General features: G+C 44.7%; 1 protein-coding gene across 1 annotated transcript in view; it reads left to right on the top strand.

Moving 5' to 3' along the window:
- The first annotated feature begins 4,313 nt into the window (after positions 1 to 4,313).
- The window catches only part of DNAJC6 (DnaJ heat shock protein family (Hsp40) member C6), a 66,876-nt gene continuing 45,198 nt past the window's right edge, over positions 4,314 to 25,991 (top strand). The window contains exons 1-2 of the mRNA XM_084848252.1: positions 4,314 to 4,753; positions 23,566 to 23,716. Of these exons, the coding sequence (XP_084704378.1) occupies positions 4,495 to 4,753; positions 23,566 to 23,716 (410 nt within the window). The 5' untranslated portion in view covers positions 4,314 to 4,494. The remainder of the gene's footprint in view (positions 4,754 to 23,565; positions 23,717 to 25,991) is intronic.

Here is a 25,991-nt window from a genome sequence, read left to right as displayed (position 1 = left end):
ATGTAAGCACCAATAATGAAGACAGTTCTTGAATGACTGCAGTGAGCTGCACTCATAGCAAGATAATGTTACAGTTATCCAAATTAATTATCCAATCTCAGTAGAGATTTTGAGTTGTCTCCAATGGCAAAATCCAACATGAGTCCTACTTAGAGTAGACATATTGAAATGAATGGTACTTAAATACCATTCATTTCAATGGGTCTACTCTAAGTAGGGTTTATGTTGGATTTTACCGATGTTGTATAGATTGTATACAAGATTGTCTCTTGTATAGATTAGCATATAACATGTGGATGGAAATGCGGCCTCATCTTGTGCTGAATAATGTGCATCCATTAAAGTTGGCACGTAACAGGAAGCTTTGCTCTCCCCATGTTCCTTAACTACTGTGAAAGTTGGATTTATTGATATGATTACTATATTATTTATTTGAAAATATTTAAAGGCCGCTATTAAGGGCAGAATCCTCTCAAGGCGGTGTATCTCCTTCTGCATCTCTATGGTTGTGTCTGTGGATATAGGCATTATTCATTTCAATAGCCTTTACTGCCTTTGCCCCTACCCCACAATAATAATATGTATGGTATATTGAACAGTACCACAGTTGCTGGTTCAGCAACTTATGTGGAATAAGTACAGAAAGAAATTTTTAACATAAAACCAACCAATGTTTGTGGAGTAGCAACTGTGGAGGACTTTTTGTATGATGCTGTCAATCTGTAAATATTAATCCATGGTAATAAGATAAACATATGTATTGAACTTCTGGTGTGCTACACTGTGTGCTACACAGAGTGGAGCCAAAGGAGCCCCCTGATTTTCCAGGGTGCTGCAGGTGATGAAATGAATTGGGCGCTGACTAGAGCAATGGTGGAAAACTCGGAATGATCGAACACAGGCTACAGCTCATCTGAAAGCCTACTCCATGGCAATGGGGTGGCAAAGAAATTGCACTTCTCTGCCACCATTGCATCTCCTCAGAGTCACCCAGCAGAGCTTTTTCAGGTGGTCATAGTCCTTCCTATGTTCTGGCCCACAAGAAGAGGTGGCCCCTCAATAGCCCGCTGTGACCCATTTGCATGACACTTTGCACATAAAATTGATCGTATCTGTGCCGCCTTGGATGCCATAGTTGATACAGGTTCAGTGGATTTAACTTTGGCTCTGGTTTGTCCAGTTATAATGGATACTTTTCAAGTTGTATGGTCTGAAGATGTGGACAGGATCCTTTGAAAGTGTTTTTTTGGGGGGAGTACTGTCTGAGTGGATAAGGGTAGTGGTGAATACCTCTTTATAGCAAGGTGTGATTCCACCTTGCCTAAAGGAGGGGGTGGTAAGACCTTTAAAAAAAACCCAAAACACCTCCCTGAACCCCACTGCACTGAATACAGTGGTCTCCAATACGCCATTCTTTTACAAGGTACTGGAACATGAGGTGGCTTCTCAGCTCCAGGGATTTCTGGATGAGATGGATTATCTAGACCCATTTCAATCTGGCTCAGGACTGGTTATGGGGCAGGTGGATGACCTAAGCCGGGAACAGGACAGGGGGAGTGTGTTCCTGTTTGTTCTTGGCAGCTGTCGATACCATCAAGCATGGTGTCCTCCTGAGGTGTCTGTCTGAGTCAGGACAGTGGTTCTAGTCCTTCTTGGAGGGATGATCTCAGAAGGTGGTGCTGGGGGGTTTCTGTTCGATGCCATGGCCACTGGCCTGTGGTGTCTCTCAGCGTTCCACCTTATGCCCCATGCTATTTAACATATGCATGAATCACTAGGAGAGATTATCCGGCGTTCTGGGGTTCAGTGCCACCAGTAGGCTGATGACACCTAACTCTATCTCTCCGTTCCATCTAAACCCAAGGAAGCTGTTCTGGTTCTAAATTGGTGTCTGAGGTCATAATGGATCAGATGAGGGCAAACAAATTGAAGCTTAATCCAGACAAGACAGAGGTGCTTTTGGTAAGTCAAAAGGCAGATCAGGGAATATGGATTCAACCTACGTTGGATAGGGTTACACTGGTAGTTTGGGTGTACTCTTGGACTGAGTCCTAACCTGGATGCCCAGGTCTTGGCAGTGGCCAGGAGTGCATTTGCACAGCTGAGGTTAGTGAGTCAACTGCGCCCATTCCTAGAGGTGTCTGATTTGGCCACCGTCATGCTTGCCTCAGTTACATCCCATTTGGGCTACTGTAATGGGCTCTATGTGAGGCTCCCTTTAAAAAATGTTCAGAAACTTCAGCTGGTCCAGAATGCTCCAGCCAGATGATTGACTGGGCCCATTTACAGGGAGCATATTATTCCGTTGTTACAACAGCATCACTGGCTACCAATCTGTTTCTGGGCAGAATTCAAAGTGCTGGTTATGACCTATAAAGCCCTATATGGCTTGGGACCAGGCTACCTGAAAGACCACCTTCTCCCCTATGACCCTGCCTGGTTCTTAAGATCTTCTGGAGAGGCCCTTCTTTTGAGACTGCCACTTTCAGAAGCACATTTGGTGGCAACCTGAGAGAGGGCCTTTTTGTGGCTGCTCCCAGGCTGTGGAACTCCCTCCCAAGGGAAGCTAGGTTTGCTCCTTCTCTGCTGTCCTTATGCTGGCAGGCATAGACTGCTTTTTTCAAGAAGGCTTTTGGGCAGTTGGGTGGGATGCCGTTTTAACTGTGTTACTGTGTTTTTAATTGTGCTTTTAATGTATCTGTTTTACTACTGTTTTAATCAAATTTTTATTTATCTATGATTCTAAGTGCCATTTTCTTGGTAAAAAGGCAGGGATCAAACAAAATAAGCAATCAATAATGGATGATCACCATTCCTTAGAAAATTTGTAAGTTCTGGGTGAAAATAGAGGTGGTTAACAATAATCAGCTAACACAACTGTGCATGTCAAAACATTCAGACAACAACTGGTCACCCTGCCTGAAATCCCTCCGTACTTCTGCTGTGTGTGTGTGCGCGCGCAAGTTCAATTGTCATGTCGCCTTCTGAGGCTTACTTTGCACTGAATTCCATCAGAAAGTGGCTGCAAATATCTTGTTGTGGAGAAAAGGGATCATAAACATTGACCTTCAGTGCCACCTCATTCGACTTTTACTTTTACATTCGACTTTTAGTATGTCAGAGCCACTTACATAGCTCATTGGCAGTTAAAATGTAATAAGGATAAAGTGTGGAGGCAAGTGTGTGAATCTGCTGTTGCACCCTGATACTGGTAAAAGTAAGCGCCATATAATGCAACTTTCATAGAAGTAGGGTTAGGATTGCAGCAGCTATCATTTGGCACAGCTCCACGCAGCGGATATATCCCCAGTGGCCCAAGCCATACGTGGCATGTTCAAGAGGGAACCTGTGCCTCTGGCTCTGCCTCCCCTTAGCAGAAAAGGTGTCCTAATAGACCACATCACTGCGCACAAAGGATCTTTCCTTCTGTAAACTAGGGCATCTTACCTGCCAGTGCAATGGCTGCCATGTTTCTGCTGCTTTTTTCCATTGCAGATGAGCCAGCAGAGCCCTTCTTATTGCTACATTTTAGACGCAGTGATGTGCACATTTACATGGGAGTAAGCCTCAGTTGAACTCAACGGGACTTACTTTTAAGTAACCTAGCATGGGATCCAGAATAACAGCCAGTTCTTTCTTGACGCCGGGGCTTTGTCCTTTCTTAAAACTTCATTTATTACAAACTCAAAGGGTAGCATTCGTTGTGTTTTCGCCTTCCTTCCTTCCTCTCCTTTTTGTGTTCGTTCTCTCTCTCTCTCTCGGGAGGGGGCGGGGGAGAAGGAAGTCCGTTCCTAAAACAAGAGATGAACACAAATCTGGAAGCGCTCGGCCGCGAGAAAGTTCTGGACGTCCAGAGCGAAAGATGCACTATGGAGAGCCAGGGTGGAAGACAAGTGGGGGCGGGGGCGAGCTGGCAAAACTTGCGATTTCTGTGGGATACTGCGGTAAGAGCCAGCTGCAATGGCTTCTTCCCAGGGGCTGAACGCAAGCTCCGCTCGCTCCGCCACCCGCGCCAAACTGCCGGCGTTGGCCTCTGGAATGTGGCGCTCCGGAGCGGGGCTCGTCAGCTGCGTGCAGCCCGCGGCGATGGCCCGCTCCTCGGCGGGGGATGCTCCCTCCTCCTCGCTCTCCCGCTGCCCTTCTCCGTCCCCAGGTGGCGCCTCCTCGATTGCTTCCGGGCATCGTCTCCAGAAAGCAAAGGGCTCCTCGGCCGAGAGGCCCCGGCTCTTGTCTGTAGCAGCAGGCGAGGCGTGCCTGGCCAAGGCTGCTCCAATCGCTCCCAGGCAGAGAGGCGGGGACGCGAGGAGAGAGGCGGGCAGGCCGCCGCCCACAGCCAGCCAGCCAGCCAGCCAGGCCCTGTTCGGGGGGCTGCAGCCCCGCTCTGGGTGTGTGGCCGCCTCCGCCTCTCGGGAAGGTTATGCACTGGTGATTCCCTCTCCTCCTCCTCCTCCCCCCTCTTTATGCCAGCCGAGCCTCCCTCTGCCTGACTCGCCCATGAGCCTTCTCGGGAGCTACCGGAAAAAGACCAACAATGATGGCTATGAATCTTTGCAGCTGGTGGACAGCAACGGTGACTTCTGCGGCAGCCGGGAGCGAACCGGCGGCGGCGGCGGCAGCAGCGGCGGCGGCGGCGGCGGCACCGTCGGCAAGCAAGGGGTGATCCCCGCGGTGGTGGCGGCGGCGGCATCAGCAGCGAGGAGCCCAGCGCGACAGCAGCATCAGCCGCTCGACTCCAGCACCATGGACAGCTCAGGTAGCGGGGTTTAACTTCTTGGGCGATTTGATGGGGGTAATGGGAGGTGGTGTTCCGGCCCCACCTTCCACCCAGATCCGACAGGCCCAGGCGCGCGTGCACCGTGCTGGGGGGCGGCGGCGGGGTTTGCCGTGGTGCAGGCGCTCCTCGAATTTCGAAGAAGAAACCTTAGAGGTCTTTGCAACGCCTGGGCGTTGCAAATTTCAAGAGCTTTCAAGACCAGCTAATGAGGAAGCCGATCCCAGCTGCCAGCCTCTTCTTTTAGTTGATAGGGGAAAGGAGTGAGGAGAGGGGCACAAGAAGCCCCGCGTATTGTTCTCTGGCGGTGTGTAAGTGGGTGGGGAGGGGGAGAGAGAGAGAGATGGAGGAGGATTGCTTGGGTCGGTTTTCCTGAGGTGCCTTATTATGATGATACACAACTACATTAGGGTAACCACAGGGAAATCCCAGGAAGACCTATTTTTCAAACAGTATCTGGTCAGTGGCCAATAGATGATGCTTATAATGAGCATGCTTAGGGATCCTTTTGAAAGGAGCACGTTATCTCAATGAAAAAGTGCACCGGGGAAATATATCCTGTATATCACATACAGAAAAATGGAATTCCTGACAATGCTGATATTGTCTTGTACATGAGGGTGACTAAACAAGGGTTCACTTATTTCCGCAAACAACTATCATTACTTGGCTTGGCCAAAAGAGTTCTTTTGTTTTCCAGCATACTGTCACTTCTGCTATGGATTGGGGGAAGTCAAAATCTTAAGAGAACAAAAAGAAGAGATTAGGAAACAGTGCTGTACTTTATTTGCGTCAAGTGATTAATTCCCCCCCCACACACACACTGTAAGGCTTATGGCAAAAAAGGGAAAGGATATAGGCAATTTTACTGGAATCTCTCTCCCCCCCCCCCCCCGCCCTTGGGAGTTCTGGTAAATACAACCAGTGGAATGAGACTGGCATGCTGCATGGATGGGGCTTCCCCCTCTGCTAAATCTCCCAACTGGACAGCTAGATGGTTCATAGGATTGGTAATAAGAAGCTATTCACTTCAGAGGCCTTGGTACAGATTGGCCTGGATTGTGGAGAGCAGTTATTGATGGATTATCTGCTACTGACCTGTACTGAAATTGGTGGATGGGCATGTTTCTTTAAAAAACCTGGCTTTGCAATGCCATTGACACGAACAGCATTTGCCAAGAATTTTATCCATGGCTCTGCTTCATTTCTGATCTGGCTTCCTTTTATCTCTAGACTCTAGACAGCATCTTTTTGAAGTATAAGCACTTGTCTAAAGTGATGTGCTCCCACTCCATTTTAAAAGCACACACAAACCTCATATCAAGTTTGCATCCCAAGGCACAACTGTCAGATTGAGAGGCTGATAGTCTACAAGTACTCAACTGGTTTTTCTTTTATGTGGTGCAAGTGCTTTGTTGAGACCCCAAAAGTTGCTCATGAGAAGTGGCTCATTCAGTGGACAATGTGGAAAAAAAATTAGACAAGAGAGTAAGACATAATCCAATTTTTTAACAGTATCATGTGCATTTGAGAATCTAATTTGTAATATAATACAACTGAATTCAGGGCCAGCATCAAGGGGAGGCATGGTTGGGCATCTGCCAAAGGCCCACACTCCCTTAGGGGCCCACTGACAACAGCCTCCTAAAGTCACTTCTCCTCCTCACTACTGCAGGCTGTTCGTTCACTTGCCTCATGCTTTGGCCCAGACAATGGTGGTGATGGGAAGAAGGAGCAGTAGATACCCCAGCCTCCTTGCTCACTGGCTATCTGCCTGTCAATCAAGCAAGTGGTAGCCATGACGAGAGAGAGGATGAGGAGCAATAGCAGCTGGTGATAGTGAGAAGGTAGGCTCACTGAGGGACAGGGCCCATTGAGGGTGTCTTGCCCAAGGGCCCTCCAAGCCCTGACTGAATTAACTGGTTCTTTAAAAAAAGGAGAGAGAGATCTTTTTCAAACTTGGGGAGGAAGAAATGGTACGGCTTTTCAAAACTGTGCTTGCCAATGTGAGATTTTTTCACAATCGGCTGAGCAGACATTATAGTTGCACATGATTTGTTACCTCCATCTGGTTACAAATGGAAGCTAAACCTCATGTTGTGTGTGTGGCTTTTTAAAAATGTGTGTAATGTGAACTTGTACCCTAGCTGGAACGGGTCCCTGGCAGTGATCTGTGTCTGGGACTTGCGAGGGAAGGGGTCTTTTCTCCCAACTGCCATTGGTCAGAGCAGGATTTAAAGGTGTCTTGGTTTGCTAGTGGTTAAGCTTCTCCATCTCTTTGGAGTTCTGTATCCTTTCTTTTTTACCTGCCTTGGGAAAGAGGAAAGGACAAGCTAGGATATAAGGACTTAGAAATTATGCTGGATTTCACAGATACAGGATCAATCTGCTGCTTCAATAAGGAAGAAAATGAAAATACTCAATTTCTCTATACAGTCTTTGTTCTTACAAGTCCAGAGTTTACATGTATAGATTTCTGCCCATTTTATGTACCAAGAATGAATGTTTAACAGGCCTGATATGCAAATGTCTATCATTTTTGCAGTTGCATCTTTGCAGTTGTTCTTAATGAAGTAATAGTTTGTACTCTGTGCATATTTTCTTATTTATGGCTCAGTTGTTAATATGCATTGCTGCTGCATTGCAATGAAACTTTCTCTGAAAAAAGGGTGGAATCTACAATTCATACATTAGTTGAGTTTAATAGTTATAACTGGCAACACAGCAAAACCAGCTTATGAGTTTTAATGTGACCTTACTGACTCTTGTTTGAGATGGCAAGATAACTTTGTGCAGAAGTTTATTGGCTAAGGATTGTACTGCTGTAAATGGCCCCTAGCAAAATTCTGACAGAAAGAAGTAGGTGAGCTGGCGTCATTTTCCACCAGGATCATTGGCCTCTGAAATGAAGTACTAAAGAAGGAAAACAGAAGGGCAGAGTCTTCGAATACTGGATCTGTAGGCTTGAGATGTGATGCTTTGGGTTCTGAATTGCAGACTTCAGACTACAAATAGAACTGACCAAATTAATCCATGTTCCCTGAATTAAAGAACAGATACTCCCTCTCATCCTTCCTGCTATTTTCCTGTGTTTTGCGCATGGATACCAAAATCTATGGAATGTGGTAGTGCAATCCTATATGTATCCACTCAGAAGTAAGTCCCACTAAGTTCAACAGGAGTCACCTCCAGGTAAATGAGCATAGGATTGCACCTGAATATCTGGAAGGGGGAATATTTTTGATTATCAAATGTATGTGACCATCCTGGCTTAGTGTAAAAATACTTCTGCAGATCTTTGAAAGTGTAGAGTTCACAGAATATAGGAATTAAATGTCTTGGAGCTTGATAAATGACTCAGAATTGTATTCAGACATTGGAGAAAATGAAAAGAAAAGAATATAGATTTATATGGAGGTTTTGAGCATGTCCTATGAACTAGAGACCGTTAGTAACGTTAAAGAAAATGCATACATGCATAAATCATCCCCATATTTATTCTAAACTACTAAATACTCGCATACAAGGTTTTGTTGTTATTTTTAAATCTTAAATTTTTATGTACAGAAGATGCTCAGGCTCAGATTTTGGTGGATGAGGAAAGGCCATTCTGGAACAGCTCTGAGAGAACTTCTGTATGCCCTTACTAGTTATATTTTATGGACTAAATACTCTTGAAGTGGCTGAATTAGGAAGGGAAACATGACAGAAATCTCTTTTAATACCTCTTTGTCCTAAGCCATTTAGAAGTTTTCATGTCAAATCCAAGTAGTGTTAATATAACCTCTTGAGCCCAAAGTTCCCAACAGTACAGTTCCTAAATCACTGTATAATGTGCTGCTAGGGAATTATTGTCGTCGGGAGGCAGGTAGCCATAATTTGCACTATATGCAGCCTCAAATATTTTGAATTGACATATATTTAGTTTCAGTAGCATGCTGTACAAAGTGGCATGGTCATTTCCCAAACTGCTCATAATCTAAGTCTTTATTTATTACATTTTTAAACCACCCAGTAACCAAAGTTCTCCGGGCAGTGTGCCAATTAACAACATAGAATAGAAGGTAGCAATAAAACAATGACAATCAGATAAAAGCAGCAGCAGATTTAAAACAGTGCTACGCTTTAAACTTGCTAAAAACAGTTCCTAAAATGCCTGGGAAAATTCGTTCTTTGCCCCATGCCCAAAAGACCCTAATGTAGGCACCAGGAAAGCCTCTCTAGGAAGGACATTCCACAGTTGGGGTGCCACCACAGAAAACACCCTCGTAATTGTAGCCATTCATCTTGCATCATTTTGCGGGGGCACCTGGAGAAGAGCCTCAGATGATGACCTTAGGGTCTGGGTAGGTAAATATGGGAGAAGATGCTCCTTCAGGTAACTTGGCCCTAAGCCACTTAGGGCCTTAAAGGTTAAAGCCAGCATTTTAAATTGGGCTGGAAACTGACTGGCAGCCACTGCAGATGGCAAAAGACTAGCACAGTGTGATCATATAATAGAATGCACTAGAACATCTCAGGGTCAAAACGACGCTTATTGTAGACTGATGAGGGAAGGATAGGAAAAGGCAGAAAGGTGGCAGAAAAGGCAAAGCTATGGCAGAGCCTCTGAAACGTCCTTTAAGGGCACCCTTGCACCAAGCACACTAAAATAGTCTAGCTCCAAGGCTAGGAAATATGGCTGTAATGGAAAGGAAGGGCTGCAATGTTTTTGCTAGACAGAGGTAGTGAAATGTACCCCTAGCCACCATTGCTGTCTTAAGATCCAGGGGTAGCTGTGAGTCCAGGAGAAGCTAAAGAAGGACAACCAAACCTCACTGCTGATTGTTTTCTCCTCTGGTTCACAAGACATGGTCATAACTTGGTGCATGTGCTGGTGGCCCGTTTAATTCTCTACATGATCTCATTCACCAGTTTTGCCTATAGGTCAGTGTTTAACAAACTTCTGGGGGCTTCTGAACTTTTGCTATATATATTTTAAATTTTTAATTTGCAAATATAACAATAAGAAAAAACATAAAAAAGGGCAGAGAGGGGAACCACAAGGGAGAGAAAAAAAAGAAGAAAGAAAGGGAAGGACATGTCATAAAACATATCCATGCACAATAATCATTTATATTACCCTTAATAAAAAGAAAGAAAAAGAGGGGAAAAGAAGGATGTAACACCTTCATTTCAAATATATACGTTAATATAAGCAGTCCATATATCTAAATAAGCGTCCATAAGAAAGTGACAGCTGTAGGAGGTATGTTCAAATGTAGCAAGGTCAGTAAGATCTTCATTCCACTGAATGATAGGTGGTGGGTGCTTATCCTTCCAAGCTTGAAGTGTAAGTCTCTTTGTAACTGTAAGGGCTCTCAGTATCCACTTTCGCTGTCAATGTGTTAATCCCCACATCACAGGGCTGTAAATTAAAAGTGCATGAACATCCGCTGTTATCACAGAGTTTTCAAGAACAGAATGTATATGAGCAATGACTTCCAACCAAAAATAAGCCACTATCTATAGGACATGCCCACATCACTTCTGCTGTATTCTGAGCCCCACCTCTCCTGACAGCTATCTCCTCTGTAGGTGAGCATGCACAATCCTTGCCAACAGCTAGATGTACACAGCTGGATGCTATGTATGTAAGGATCTGTGAGATGGGCCCAAACTCCTACACCAGCAGTAGAAGGGAGCTGGAACAGGGCATCTCTTGAATCAATAACATTATGTATAGCTCTGTCATTCATTTTTTCAATTACTTTATTAAAAAAAACAAAACAGCTAAGGACAAAAGGGTTATGCAGCTCATTCTTGTCACTGGACCGCCACTGAAGCCACTCACAGCGGATTTGTATTTTTTAAAGTATCATAGAATTATATATAATTTTGGACGTCTGATTTCCTCCTAAAATCAACTATCTAAGGTAGATGGCAGAAAGTAGAGTAGCTCCTGTGGCCAGATGTTCTCCATATGTTAGTGTTGTTGAACCTCTTTGAGCCTGAGGGCCAAATTCCGTTTCAGGGATGCTCTCAGGGGCTGCATACCAGGGATGAGTGCAGCTAAAGATCAAAGGGTCAGGGACAAAGGCAAAAGAGCCCCAAATACCAGTATATTTTAATGGAAAGCTCTCCTAATCCTCAGGAGGGGCATTTCAACCTTTTAGAATGGGAAAGAAATATGCAAAAGCTGGGACACCACCAAATGATTAGTGGTCGTGGAGGAGAAGGGTTTGGGCCAGAGGAAGGGGGTATGGCCATCTGGGAAACCCTGGATGGCTAGACTGGGACCCCAGGAAGGCCGGATTTGGCCCCTGGGCTTGATGTTCTGCATCCCTGCCATATGTCCACTGCACCTTCAGTAGCTTCCATTGTTCAGCAGTTCTGGTGCTACTGGTATAAAAGCACTTCTGACTTTGCCTGTTGCAAGATGCTTTCCCTCCCTAGGACTTCGTCCCCACAAGGTGCCTTGTGCCACCTTCCAGTTATAGGTTAAACAGCAGAAGGGCAAGATCAGAATCAGAAGGGCAGGAATCAGAAGAACCATTCACCTGTTCTGTGAGAATCTATCTACTAGATCCTTCAGCTGCCTTATCATTACCTCATGATCAACGGGCATTAAAGGGCTTTTCACAAATCTAACGGGCTCAACAGAGTAGTTGTGTCTGCCTCCTTGAATTTATTATATGTGTATTGCACTGTCAGTATGTTTCAAAGTAATCAAATTGTGTGTGCCAGGATAATGAAAAGATATGAGCTGCAGTAAAATAGATAGCAATGTTTTCTTGAATATAGAAGTCAAGCGTGGTGAATATTCTACAGCTGTTTAAGGAACTGCATTTGTTTTGAGGCAGCATGTACACAGCTTGTGTGTTGCTGCATTTATTATGCATTTATTCAATTCCCATCTGTCCTTACTCAGTAACAAAAATGCATGCTTGTGACTACAGTTTTTTTCTCCCTGCTCTTGGGTCTCAAGATTTATGCTGCAGACTATTATGAATTCTAGGAATGTTCACACTTAATAAATGTGATTGACTAAGGAGCATTTCCAGGACTTGTACACTGTAGATTCAAGCATTTGATATTGTAAACTTTAATGCTTGAAAAATCAGAAGAGAATGCCTTCACTTTTACTGTTCTCATTCATTTAGCTATTCTCATTTTAGAACTGTCTGTTGTGAGCTATTATTTGAAATTAATTGGCACTGCATACCAGCTCGAGTACTTAATATATATTCAATTAATCTTTTCCTTATGATAAAGGCACACATTTCCATACACTGTTTTACTACTGCTGGTAATATGTTTTATGAAGACTTTGCTGAGAAAAACAGACAAAACTAATTCAGTTGTAATAACTGGACAAATCTATGGATATACAGTGTTTTTCACCATCAGTACTTCCATGAGTGTCCACAGGAATTTCTCCAGGGCGGGGAGGGGGGTGGGGGCAAAGCTGTACAGCTTGTGGGTATAATTCACGCATATAGCACATGCCACTACAAATCATCTGTGCGCTTTCCTTGTATGTGCACTTTGTTGCTTAGCATTGCATTCTATGACATTTGGAAGCCTACCCGGAGTGGCAGAAGGTGCTGGGGATGGAACAGTGTAGAAGAGTGTTATATTCAAGAAGTATCATGAACTCCAACAAAACTTTTATGAGGGATAAAATGGCCAAGGGCTGTTAGCAGGTAAAGGGCATGGTTAATATTGGAGGAGGTGACCTGCTCATCTTGCAGTCCGCTCCTGGGGTGCTCTACAGGCAATGCACAGTAGATTTAGATACCTTCGCAGCAGGGTTGTTTATTGCTACAATACCTGAGAAATCCTAACTTCTGAGGAGCTGTGTGGCGCACCATTTCAGCTACAAGGCCTGCACTAAGAGAGGGATGGGGAGAAGCTCCACTTGGGCCTCCTGCAAGAGCTAAGAATGGCAGATTCTGTTAAAGCTATATACACACAACACGCCAGGAGATTGGGTAAGAACACTGGACTGCACTGCAGAGTTGTCATACGCTACTCTCCTGATCCCCCTTGCAAAATTAGGCCTGATCTACAGGCCTGCCTCCTGCAATATGGGTATAATAATGATGAACTTTATCTGTACACATTATCAGGGTAATTTTTAAACTGTTATGAACTCAGGGGAAAAAAATATTTGCAAGACCTGAGTTAGAAGACCTGCCCACACTTTAAAACCAGCAAGAGAGCGTAACTAGGTGGGCGAGTACATGAGAGAGGGCTTTTTCTGCAGTGGCCCCACCCCTCTGGGAACAAGTTGCCATCAGGGGTCCTCCAGGCCCCATCACTGTAGTCTTTTAGGAAGGCCCTGAAAATTTGTTTACTTCGGCCTTCCCCTGATTATGTTTTATCAAAATGGATTGTAGCTGTAATTGTACACTCTAGATTTTGTCTTATGCTGGGTTTTTTTTTGTTTTTTGCTTCAATATTTGCTGTTTTTATTACCACATTGGTTTTTATTGTGTGAATTTTATTGTTGTAGATCACCATGGGAAGGCTCCTGCCCTGAAAGGTAGCCAAGAAATATTTTGAATAAATAAACAGAAAAATCCTGTCTTTGCTGTAACCGGGGGGCGGTGTGGGGTGGGGTTGGTAGACACACTACTGCCCAAACTCAGCTACATCAAATGCCTGGATTTCTAAAGTGTTTTTTGGGAAGGTGCAATTATTTCCTATCAGCGAAGACCCCCCAAAGGCTGAACACACCCTGAAGGGTTAACACAGACAGCGGGTGTGTTAACCATTACTATGACTTCATTCAAAGGCTAAAAACGTTGAAATGGGGTGAGGGGAGCAGGCTAGATTTGCACAAAATGAATGGGCAGAATAGTTGTTGCCCATTTTGCCTCATATCTCAAGTTCAGGCCCAGTGCAAGGTCTCTCACCACTGCATCATGCTGCCCCCTTACCCACTCCCACCCTGCCTTAACTTTACTGTTGCCACCATGTCAGCTTCACAGAGAATAATGCAGCCGCCTCTTCCAGCTGCATGCAACGAGGGCAGAGAGGGTAGGCGGGCGGGCAGGCAGCTGCTCTAGAGAGCACCGCCAGCTGTGCTCTTGCTGCAGCAAATGCTACAGTGGGAGAGTGGCTGGTGGGGGCTCTCCAGAGCACCTAGTGGAAGGTATGGCCGTGGGTCCTCCTCGTGGGGGCAGGGAAGAGCAGAGCAGTGGAATTAGCTGCTTCTCCTGCTCCGCCACCTGATGCAGTTGCCTCAGCTTGCTTCATGGGTAGGCCAGCCCTTCTCAGGTTCTACAAGGGCTAGAGATTTGTTTTGAAAATGGGAATCTGGAGATTATGGCTCATCCAGGGAGATCAATTGTCCCCCTTGCACCTTCCTGTGGATGCCTGTGAATACTTCTGTCATTCTGAAATGAACACTGAATATTTCAACTGTGGGCTTTTCCAGACAAGGAGTTATTGGGGAATCACCATGGCTCATTCACTCACATTTCACAGGTGATCCAGATGATGTTGTCGTCCTTTTATAATACACTCGTGTTTTCCCAGGAGGTTTTGCTTAACATGGAAAATTTGTTAAGGGAAAGAGCAGAACAACTCCATGTTTTCTTTGATGATGTGGAAAGGAAATGTGGCATGGGAGCAGGGTGGGAGGAGTTGCAACTTGCACAAGTTATGGAAAGTGCAGCTGAAGTTTGCACAAATGTCTCTTTCCGCAAATTGAAAACACACACACAGAAAAACTGCCAGGTGGCCCGACGTGCTGTGGACCAAGTTGGGCCAATTGGCAGAAAACAGAGTCGGGGCCAAGCTGATGAAAGTTAGTTGAGCTGCACCCCTCAACCAGATTCCTCTGACATCCCTAATTTAGCAACAGTATTGAAATTGCTTGCTTAACTTAACTTTGGAGTTCGCTCTGGTGCTTTAAGAAAAATGTATGTTAGTGGTATTCTAGAAGAACAGACTTGTGCAAGGACTATACATAAAAATTAAGACGTTTTAAATTGTGTGAGACAACTTTGTGATGGTGGTGATGGAGTGGGGGGGGAGCTGAGGGGGAGAGGAATCTGATAAGTCCTTTAAAAAGGAAAGCGGTGCAATCTCCTTTCGGCAATTCAAAATGGCATTAGCAGCCACTTCATTATTTGTTTCTTTTGCTGCTTTACTCCTGGAACACAATTCTGAGATTGCTTACTTAACTTTGTTGTTGTTGTTTTTAATATAGATGGATGGATGTTTGTGATATCCAAGAAGAACAGACTTGTGCAAGGACTGTGTGTGAGAGAGAAACAGCTTTGTGATGGTGGGTGGGGCACTGAGGCTTTCTTTTTACAAAGCAGTGAGAGGGGAATCTGCTGCCAGCTGCCCACCAATAGCCCCACCCCTTTCTAGCAGCCACGTTTGTTGGGAAACTGAGGAAGAAACCAGCAGATGCAGGAGAGCTGCATGCTCCATATTTCTAAATTAAGGAATTCTGAAATACTGCACTTCTGGAAATATTTTTTTTTTTAGCAAGGCGACAACGTGTATGCCCAGAATGGAGAAAAGGTACTATGGGAGGGATACAGAACAATGGGAGGTGTGGCCTGCAAAACCACAGGCCACACACCCCAGTACAGATGCTGCCTAACCAGAAAAAAGGGCTCGATGTGGAAAAACACAGATTCAAGTAAAGCAGTGCTAATGCTCAGAGAAATATGTCTGTCCATAGGGTGGTTGGTTTTTTATGCAGGTGATGGTGTCAATTTAAACTATTTATTAGATGAAGTCCTTATCTATTGGAATAGATGAATAAAAGATCAGCAGCTCCTAACACCACCTACTATATGCTCTACTGCAGCCTGATCTGATGCATGTTTACTCAGACATTTCAATAGGATTTGCTTGTAAGGAAAGGTGCATAGAAGACGTGCATGCTTCCTCACAGTTGGGACAGTATGACTAAGGGCATCTCTACACCACCCTAAAATCCTGCATTTAAAACAGGGCTTTCTGCTTCTGTTTTAAATGCAGGATCACAATGACTCCCTTTTTCACCCGCTTCCTTTCCCCCCTCCTTCTCCCCGTATCTGGGTCTTCCATATCTTTCATTGATCTTGCTCCTCTTCTTGCTGTTTTTCCTCTTTTCCCAGAGGAAACTGAAGCGGAACAGAATGGGGTAATTTGATAGCTCATTATCTGCGATTTATTTAAAAACAGAACAAAGGGCATCTAGTGTAGGAGACACCTTGGAGGTTCACGGGCATCATGTAAAGAGCCCACAAACTTCTGAGAGAGAGCCATCTCAATCACAGGATAAAAACTTTGTGTGAAGAAGACCTAAGGCATCCAGCTTGCACTGAAGCGTATGTGTTTAACGGTGCGAAGCACAGACTTGAAAGAGCAACTTCTTGAAGGGCTAAGAGTGCAGTCCTATGGGATTGCTGCTCTATAGACAGAGGGCTCTGAGATCACAGTCCTCTGTCTATTCTAAGCCATGCCGGCAGGAGCCAGGCAGTGTGGGAGCAATGATGGAGGCGTTTTCACCTCCAGCTCATCCTTTAAAACTCGATGGGCCTCTGAACCCAACTAACTTGCTTACCTTTTGGGGGCTCAGGCTGAATGGAGAAGCTTTAGAATCTTGCATATCCTGGCCTCTGCTTCCGCCTCCCCTCCATGCCCCCCGCCCCATTCCACCCTCCTTATCCTCTTCCAAAGTTGCTCATTTGGTCTCGGAAAAAAGAGCTGCCACAGAGATCTCCGTGAGTGCTGGGAGCGGGGAGATCCATGATTGGATCTCCTCCTCTGTGCTCATGGCTCTGTCTACAGGCATAGGAGGAGATCTGAAGCATCGTAAGGCATGCCATTTACTGTCCAGGGGCCAGAGGATTTCTCTGCTCATAGTACTTAAGTGTGATGTTTTGTGCATCTTCATAGGTTCAAGGTAGACTATGAAAATGAACATCCTTTATTGGATCTGAAACACTAAATTTAGCCACAAAACACTGTGACTGTTCAACTAGAAATGTTTGTTTCAAATATCAGCCCTTTGTAACCTTCATAGATCAGGAGTCTCAACCAATATTAGTTTTGCTTTCAAAAGTAAAATGGTAAGTTATATGTCCAGAAGATTCACTGAGGACTCATATTAGCATGGTGAAGACAGGAGAAGCAGAATTGAGTGGCCTTGTCTGTTGCTAAATCTGAGCGCCCTCTCCCTCTGAGCAGAGCCCGGCCAGCTCCTTGGTATACACCTGAGCTGAGGGCAATGAAGCAAAAGGGGAGACGGCTAGAACGCAGGTGGAGGAAAACTCATGCTGAATCTGACAGAACACAGGTAAGAGCCCACTATCAAGCCTACTCTGTGGCGGTGAGGGTGGCAAAGAGACAGTTCTTTTCCACCAGCATTGCATCTTCTCAGTGTCGTCCAGCGGAGCTTTTCTGAGTGGTTTGCAGCCTGTTACATTCTGGGCCAGGGAGAGAGATGGTGGAACCCTCGGTAGCACGCTGTGACAAGTTTGCACAGCACTTTGAGGATAAAGTCACTCAGATTCGTCATGAATTGGACACCACCATTAATGCAGTTCCATTGGTAGAGGCGTTCAGAGCACCGTCTGATCCAGTTTTATTGGATGAGTTTCAGTTACTGAGGCCTGAGGATGCGGACAAGGTGCTTGGCCAAGTCCGATCGACCACTTGTGTGCTTGACCCTTGCCCTTCATGGCTTATTAAATCAAACAAGGAGGGGTTGTCCGGCTGGGGCCAGGAGGTTGTAAATTCCTCCTTGAGAGAGGGAGTGGTGCCTGCCACTTTAAAACAGGCAGTAGTTAGACCACTCCTGAAAAAGCCTAACCTGGACCCAGAGGATGTTAACAATTATAGGCCAGTGGCCAACATCCCCTTCCTGGGCAAGGTGCTTGAGCGGGTGGTTGTAGGACAGCTCTAGGCACTGTTGAATGAAACGGATTATCTAGATCCATTTCAATCGGGCTTCAGGCCTGGTTTTGGAACGGAAACTGCCTTGGTCGCCCTGTGGGATGACCTCTGCCGGGAGAGGGACAGAGGGAGTGCGACCCTGTTGATTCTCCTGGACCTCTCAGCGGCTTTCGATACCATCGACCATGGTATCCTTTTGGATAGGTTGTCTGGGTTAGGAGTTGGAGGCACTGCACTACAGTGGTTCCGCTCCTACTTGGATGGCCGATTACAGAAGGTGGTGCTGGGGGATTATTGCTCTGTGCCATGGCAATTGTGCCATGGGGTTCCATAGGGCTCTATTTTATCCCCCATGCTGTTTAACATCTACATGAAACCGCTGGGGGAGGTTATTCGGAGGTGTGGGCTGAGGTGCCACCAATATGCAGATGACACCCAGCTCTACCTCTCTTTCTCATCAAAACCAGGTGAGGCAGTGGCTGTTCTGAATCAGTGCCTGGGCACGGTAATGGACTGGATGAGGGCCAATAAACTGAAACTCAATCCAGACAAGATGGAGGTACTGTTAGTGGGTGGTTCGTCTGCCCGGCTAGGTGATATTCAACCTGTTCTAGAGGGGGTTGCACTCCCCTTTAAAGGATCAGGTTTGTAGTTCGGGGGTGCTCTTGGATCCAGAAGTGTCACTTGAGGCACAGGTGAACTCAGTGGCACGGAGCACTTTTTATCAGCTTAGGCTGGTATACCAACTACGCCCTTATCTGGACAGAGATAGCCTAGCTACAGTTATCCATGCTCTGATAACTTTTCGTCTGGATTACTGCAATGCGTTATACGTGGGGCTGCCTTTGAAAACGGTCCGGAAACTTCAGCTGGTCCAAAATAGGGCAGCAAGATTGTTAACAGGGACTGGCCTGAGAGCTCATATTACGCCAGTACTTTTCCAGCTGCACTGGCTGCCAGTCCATTTCCGGGCCCGATTCAAAGTGCTGGTGTTAACATTCAAAGCCCTTAATGGCTTGGGGCCAGGTTACCTGACGGATCGCCTCCTCCCATATGTGCCTGCCTGGACCTTAAGATAATCATCAGCGGCCCTTGTCTGTGAGCCCCTGCCAAAGGAAGTGAGGCAGGTGGCTACTAGGAGGAGGGCTTTTTCTGCTGTGGCACCCCGGCTCTGGAATGAGCTCCCTAGTGAGGTTCGCCTGGCGCCTACATTGTATTCCTTTTGGCGCCAGGTGAAGACCTTTTTATTTTCCCAGGCATTTTAGCATTTTAGCTTTCTAAATTTTTATCTTTGCTGTTTTAAATCTGTATTTTAAACTCCTGCACTGCTGCTAGGTTTTATTGTGGTTGTATTGTTATATTGTGGTTTTAATGTTCTATATATTTTAAATTGTTTTATTGTGTGTTGTTTGGTTTTAATTTTGTGAACCGCCCAGAGAGCTTCGGCTATTGGGCGGTATAGAAATGAAATAAATAAATAAATAAATAAATAAAATCCCTTGTTTTAAAAAAAGAAAAGGAAGTGATATTACTGAATGCCTGATCTGTGATCGCTTTGTTGCTGGATTACCTAAGATTATTATTTAGAGACCAACAGACTTAAATCCTCTATTGTGTATGAGAGAGGGGCCCTGTTACGCTTCAAGAAGTTCCAGGAGATACAGGATTTGCAGTGCAACCCTAAACATGTTTTCTTACAAGTAAGCCCACCTGTGTTCAGTTAAAAGTACTCCCTGGTCAGTATGTTTAGGACTGCAGCAGACTTCGGATTCTTTGGATGGAGAATATTGGAGTCTTATGATGCCTTTGTAACATTTGCTTTATTTACTAATATACAAGTAGCAGATAGTGGAGGTACTCCTTCACCCAATAGCATAACTGTGAAGCTACATCAGATTCTCAAAGAGTGGTTGCTCCCCGAGGCGCTTCACCTTCAGCCAACTCACAGGTCCGAAGTTCTGTCTCTCCAAAAGTAAACTGTTTCCAAACTGTTCCTTGGCCTGGGCCCATCATACACCTTTCCAAGTCTGCTGTGCATTACATTCTAAAATCTGGACAGAGATTCTTGGCTAACAAGAGAAATTCTCCTGTAATTTATTTATTGCATGAATATATTGTCCCACTTTTTAACTGAAGCTTTCAAAGCAGCTTTGCAAAGTTTAAAAGTCAATGGCAAAACAATAAACCCACTCACTAAAATTAATGAAACCAGCAGAACACTCAAAACTATCTTAAAATCAACAAAGAAGTTAAAAAGAACAAAATGTTTGATATCTAAAAACCCTTAAAGGGTTTTGGCCAAAGCAACAACAATACTCTTAGACTGCAATCGTATACCCACTTACCTGGGGGTAAGTCTCAGTGGGACTTGCTTCTGGATAGACATGCATAGGTTTACACTGTTAAAAGGTGTTTCCCTGATACTGGAAAGACCTCAAGCTCAGGGCTAGGAGATCCTCCCTGGGAAGTGCATTCCAGGGCAGGGATGTCACTAGTGAGAAGGCTCTTCCCAGACACTGTTTGTCTCTGAAGGCGGTGGTGGTGAACATGGAGGAGGACCTCTGATCTTAGTATTAAGGCAGATCCATGCAGATGCATGTCATTAGCTCTCCTTCATGAAACAACCAACTGACCATTGGACTATTAGCAAGTCATCTGAATAATAAGAGGGCGGGGTTGACCGGATATGTAGCAATCCCTAAGCGTCCTGCAAAGGTTGCCTGCAGATGATAGACTAATCCCAAATAGCTTCTGATCTAGAAAAGTCAATGAAAAGAAAACCTTCGGGTTTGGATTTCTGGAATAGGTTAGGCGAAACCTAGCAGAGGTCAGTTCACATAGTCTTAAATATATTAAAGTGTAATACCTCTTCAAAAACCTGGCATTTCTAGAAGCTAAAATCTCTTTTTATGTTTATTTTTGAATAAGCCAAGAGATATCTCTGTATCAGTGAAAACAAAACATGGCAACGTCTTAGACAATGTCTGGTCTGTCTTTCTCCTTCTGTCTTTTTAAAAGAGAAGGGTCCATTACATAAGCCTCTTTGTTTCTGGGAACTGAACATCATGACCAGATCATCCAAACATCTTTTGTTCCAGTTGCATTGCCAGCTGCCTTTATTTTGCCCTTAACTATGTCCATGCTATACTTAAAATTGCCATTTAAACAATTTCGTAGCTTTAGGTCAGTAGACTAATACTCTGACAATGTAAATAAGGACAATATTTTAGTCCATGTAAACCTTAGCTGACCAGTTTGTAGGAATGAAAAGGAAATTAGAGTGTGCAGAGGGGTGGGATTAAATATTGGGGGAGGGCGAGTTGGTGAAAGGTTGGTGAAATCCTGTAGGACTAAAGCATGTTCTGCAATAAGAATATTAATGGAGGTAATTATCACAAGGAACTTTCTTTCTTTTCTTTGAAAAAATAATTCCAATGAGAAATCAACAACTGGATTAGTAAAGGATCTCTGTTACCAAACATCCTAGTCTTTCACAACTAAATACTAACATGCTAGACAGTACTTTACCATAGAGGCTGAAGTTAACTTGAGTATTGGAATAGATGTGCTACATAATTATTTGTGGTATGGTATGAGGTCTCTGTTCAAATGTGGGGCGGAGGAACAAAGTAAGCCTGAAGTGGCTCTTTAGGTCCTGACTGCTGTATTCTTGGCTAGCGTATAAAGCACTTTGGAATCTTGCTCTGCTTTCTGTAGAAGCAATCCTGTGCCCGTAAGAGTAGTATTCAGAGCTGCTCAGCATTGTGGCGAGGCCAGTCATTCCAAGGCAGCCTTTCAATGCCTTCTCTAGAAGGTTTTAATGCTTTCATATTTTATATTGTTTTATATTGTTTATATTGTTTTATCCTGTGCTTTTTGGTTTTAATTGTTGTGAACCACCCAGAGAGCTTCGGCTATTGAGTAGTATAGAAATAAATAAACAAAAAAAAACCCTAAACAAATAAGTAAAATAGAAGAGGGTGAGCAAGGACCACACCACTAACTTTGTCAATTCAGACATCACTCCAAACCATAGTTAAAAGCATTCCTATCCACAGTTTGGTGTAATGTGGAAATTAAGCCATTATATGTATTTATCCAGCGGCGGCAGCAGGAGCTGTTGCCGGTGATGGAGAGCAAAGGCATAGAAATGCACAGCTACCAACAGCAGGACAGATAAGCTGAAAGACAAGGGGAGCTTGGCGTTTCCATTCTTCATCATATGCAGCTCTAAACTTGGTTGCATGCCTTGCATTCCCAAGCCTTTTCTCTCCCATCCCCTGATGTATAGGCTACTGTCAGGAAATGCAGACAGAACTATTTTCTGGGTGCTTTCAGGGGAGTAAGCCATATTGAACCCAATGGAGCTTACTTCTGAGTAGAATGAGTAGAATTGCACTGGAGATGTGGGAATGCCTGCCTTGGATAGAATATTATTATTATTATTATTATTAAATTTATTAATCGCCCATCTGGCTGGTCACCCAGCCACTCTGGGCGATGTACAACATACAATAAAACAGTTTAAAACAATAAAATTCTTATAAAACAATAAAAGAATGGCTGGCCATGATGCTGTTTGTGTACCTGGTGGCTCAGAGGTGGCCCAGTGGGTAACGAGAAAGCTCTACTGACTCTAATAGGATGTGCTATATGTGTGGGCCCTTGCAGGATTGCACCCTTTGTTTTATCTGCTACTTTTGTGCACATATATGCCCCAGTCCAGAGACCCTTGTCCACTCAGATATGGACAGATATGAGGACCTGCTTCCTCCCTTGGAATGAATGAGGATGCTGCTGAGGTCAGGCAGCTGATGTGAACACTGTAGCATCCACAGAACAACTTGCAGATTCACGTAATGGCTAGGAATAGAGCTGTGAAATAGATTCTGGGGTGCTGGACTTTTATGTAGGCAAGAGCAACCTATACAACAAGAGTGAGAGAATGCGAGATGAGAGCTTCACATTGGCTCACTCACTTTTTAAGGGGGAAATATGCAGATATCACTGTGTATGCCATCAGCACCAATCTACCTCTGGGTTTTAGAGGAAAAGGATGCCATGTCTGGATGCATCCAGGGTATGAATTCCACAACTAGATTCCCTTAGAAGTCTATCACTACCTCTCCAAATGGGGCTGTGGGGCTTCAGCACTTACCTTACTGTAAGGACCACTGGAAAGCCCCAAGGGAGGAAGCCCTGGTTAAGTCATCTAGGGGGCTTTTCAGAAAGCTCAAGTGAAAATAACATTGAAAAATGCATTATGTTAGGAAAATTGCTTGCAAAAAATATGTGTATTTGGCAAAATCGCATACAAATATGCATGTTTTAGGAGAAATGCATGCATCAGTATGTATGAATTTTCATGCAAATATCTCAAAGTTCAGGATAAACTGAACTAAGATTGGAAAAATGAGAAACAGAGAAACTGAAACCTTCGGATTCAACCATTCCTACTCAGATGGCCTTTGTTTTATCAGTTTCTGCCTCTGGGAACTCTCCCAGGTCCTGCAGTACCAGGCACTGACCAGCAACCTGTAAACAGGTTGTGCTATCCAAAACCTGTTCTTTGCTGTGCATCCTGTTTCCTGTTGCTGGTTACTTTCTGCTCCCAGTCAGTTCACCTCAGATCTTGTCCAGCATCACATGGATTCTTAGACCAAATGGAAAAGGATAAAGATACCTAGTCATGATATCTGGGCACATCTTGAATTATAATCTCACTGCCAATGTTAACTAACATTGTCTTCTCTGGTTTTACCAGAGGTTGTGACTACCTTGGTTGATGTTCACATCTGTTTTCTCATTTCTTACTAGCAGCTCTATCTGGCGCTTGCAGTCAGTAAACTTCCAGACTTATGTGTGTTCTTATGTCTGTTTTTCCTTCCTTCCTTCCTTTCAAGGTGCCTCATCTCCTGACATGGAGTCTAACTATGGCGGTGGCCTGTTGGACATGATGAAAGGAGGAGCAGGGAGACTCTTCAGCAACTTAAAGGATAACTTGAAGGACACTCTAAAAGACACTTCTACTAAAGTTATGCAATCTGTTGCAAGGTATTATAGAACAAACACACCAGGAGTGCTCTGCTAGCAAAACAGTTATTTAAGGAGACTGCAACAGGAAAATAATTAGGTTTTAGTAGGCTTGGGCAAAAGGAAACTCAGTTATTTACCAACCTGGTGAAAGATTAGTAGTGGGATGGAAAAGGTTCTTATGAATTAAACTAAATTCACTAATACAAACCTTGGGAGTCTGACATTTGAATAACATGATGATGATGGTAAAGAAAATAGTAGGCAAGGTCCTAAGAACATATAGACGAACCTTTATTTTCATAATAAAGAGGAGAGATGGCTAGAAAGCAGATGGAGGAAAACCCATGCTGAGTCTGACAGAACACAGGTTAGAGCTCATTATTGAGCCCACTCTGTGGCGGTGAGGGTGGCAAAGAGACGGTTCTTTTCCACTAGCACTGCATCTTCTCAGTGTCATCCAGCAGAGCTTTTCTGACTTCTTTGCGGCCTGTTACATTCTGGGCCAGGGAGAGAGACTTTGGAACCCTCAGTTACACGCTGTGATGAGGTGGCATGGCACCTTGAAGATAAAGTCGCTCAGGTTCGTCATGAATTGGACACCACGATTAATGCAATTCCGTTGGTAGAGGTATTCAGTGCACCGTCTGGTCCAGTTTTAGTGGATGAGTTTCAGTTATTGAAGTCTGAGGATGCGGACAAAGTGCTTGGCCAAGTCCGATTGACCACATGTGTGCTCGACCCTTGCCCTTCATAGCTTATTACATTAAATAAGGAGGTGATGTCCAGCTGGGTCCAGAAGGTTGTAAATTCCTCCTTGAGAGAGGGAGTGGTGTGGCTTCTTTAAAAGAGGTGGTAAACAGACCACTTCTGAAAAAACCTAACCTGGACCTGGAGGACATTAGCAATTATAGGCCAGTGGCCAACAACCCCTTCCTGGGCAAAGTGCTTGAGCAGGTGGTTGCAGGACAGCTCCAGGCACTCTTGAATGAAATGGATTATCTAGATCCATTTCAGTCAGGCTTCAGGCCTGGTTTTGGAATGGAAACTGCCTTGGTCACCCTGTGGGACGACCTCTACTGGGAAAGAGACAAGGGGAGTGTGACCCTGTTGATTCTCCTGGACCTCTCAGTGACTTTCGATACCATCAAACATGGTATCCTTCTGGGTAGGTTATCTGGGTTGGGAGTTGGAGGCACTGCACTGCAGTGGTTCTGCTGCTACCTGGATGGCCAATTCCAGAAGGTGGTGCTGGGGGATTATGGCTCTGTGCCATGGCAATTATGCCACAAGGTTCCACAGGGCTCTATTTTATCCCTCATGCTGTTTAACATCTACATGAAACTGCTGGGAGAGGTTATCTGAAGGTGTGGGCTGAGGTTCCATCAATATGTGGATGACACCCAGCTCTACCTCTCTTTCTCATCAAATCCAGGTGAGGCAGTGGCTGTTCTGAATCAGGGTCTGGGCATGGTAATGGACTGGATGAGGGCCAATAAACTGAAACTCAATCCAGACAAGATGGAGGTACTGTTAGTGGGTGGTTCATCTGCCCAGCTAAGTGATATTCAACCTATTCTGGAGGGGTTGCACTCCCCCTAAAGGATCAGGTTTGTACCAACTATGCCCTAGCTACAGTTATGGATTACTGCAATGTGTTATACATGGGGCTGCCTTTGAAAACGGTCTGGAAACTTCAGCTGGTTCAAAATAGGGCAGCAAGATTGTTAACAGGGACTGGCCAGCGATCTCATATTACACCGATACTTTTCCAGCTGCACTGGCTGCCAATCCATTTTCGGGCCCAATTCAAAGTGCTGGTATTAACATTCAGAGCCCTTAATGGCTTGGGGCCAGGTTATCTGAAGGATTGCCTCCTCCCATTTGTGCCTGCCCAGACCTTAAGATCATCCCCAGCAGCCCTCCTCCGTGAGCCCCTGCCAAAGGAAGTGAGGTGGGTGGCTACTAGGAAGAGGGCCTTTTCTCCTCTGGCCCTCCGGCTGTGGAATGAGGTCCCTAGTGAGGTTTGCCTGGCACCTACGTTGTATTCCTTCTGGTGTCAGGTGAAAATCTTTTTATTCTCCCAGGCATTTTAGTATTTTAGCATTCTAGTCTTTTTAGCTTTGTTGTTTTAAATCTGTATTTTAAATCTCTGCATTGCTGCTACATTTTATTCTGGTTTTATTGTGGTTGTATTGTTATATTCCCCTTCATGGATCACTGACTTGTTGTGGCAAAGGGGCTTGTGTAACTCAGTGAAGCCATAAGCTATGCCGTGCAGGGCCACCCAAGACGG

This window comes from Heloderma suspectum, chromosome 4 (assembly GCF_057233095.1).
Source record: "Heloderma suspectum isolate Gila_16-S chromosome 4, 16-S_ref, whole genome shotgun sequence".
NCBI lineage: Eukaryota > Metazoa > Chordata > Lepidosauria > Squamata > Helodermatidae > Heloderma > Heloderma suspectum.
The sequence above is the reverse complement of the archived record's forward strand: the minus strand, read 5'-3'. Positions and strand labels throughout refer to the sequence as shown.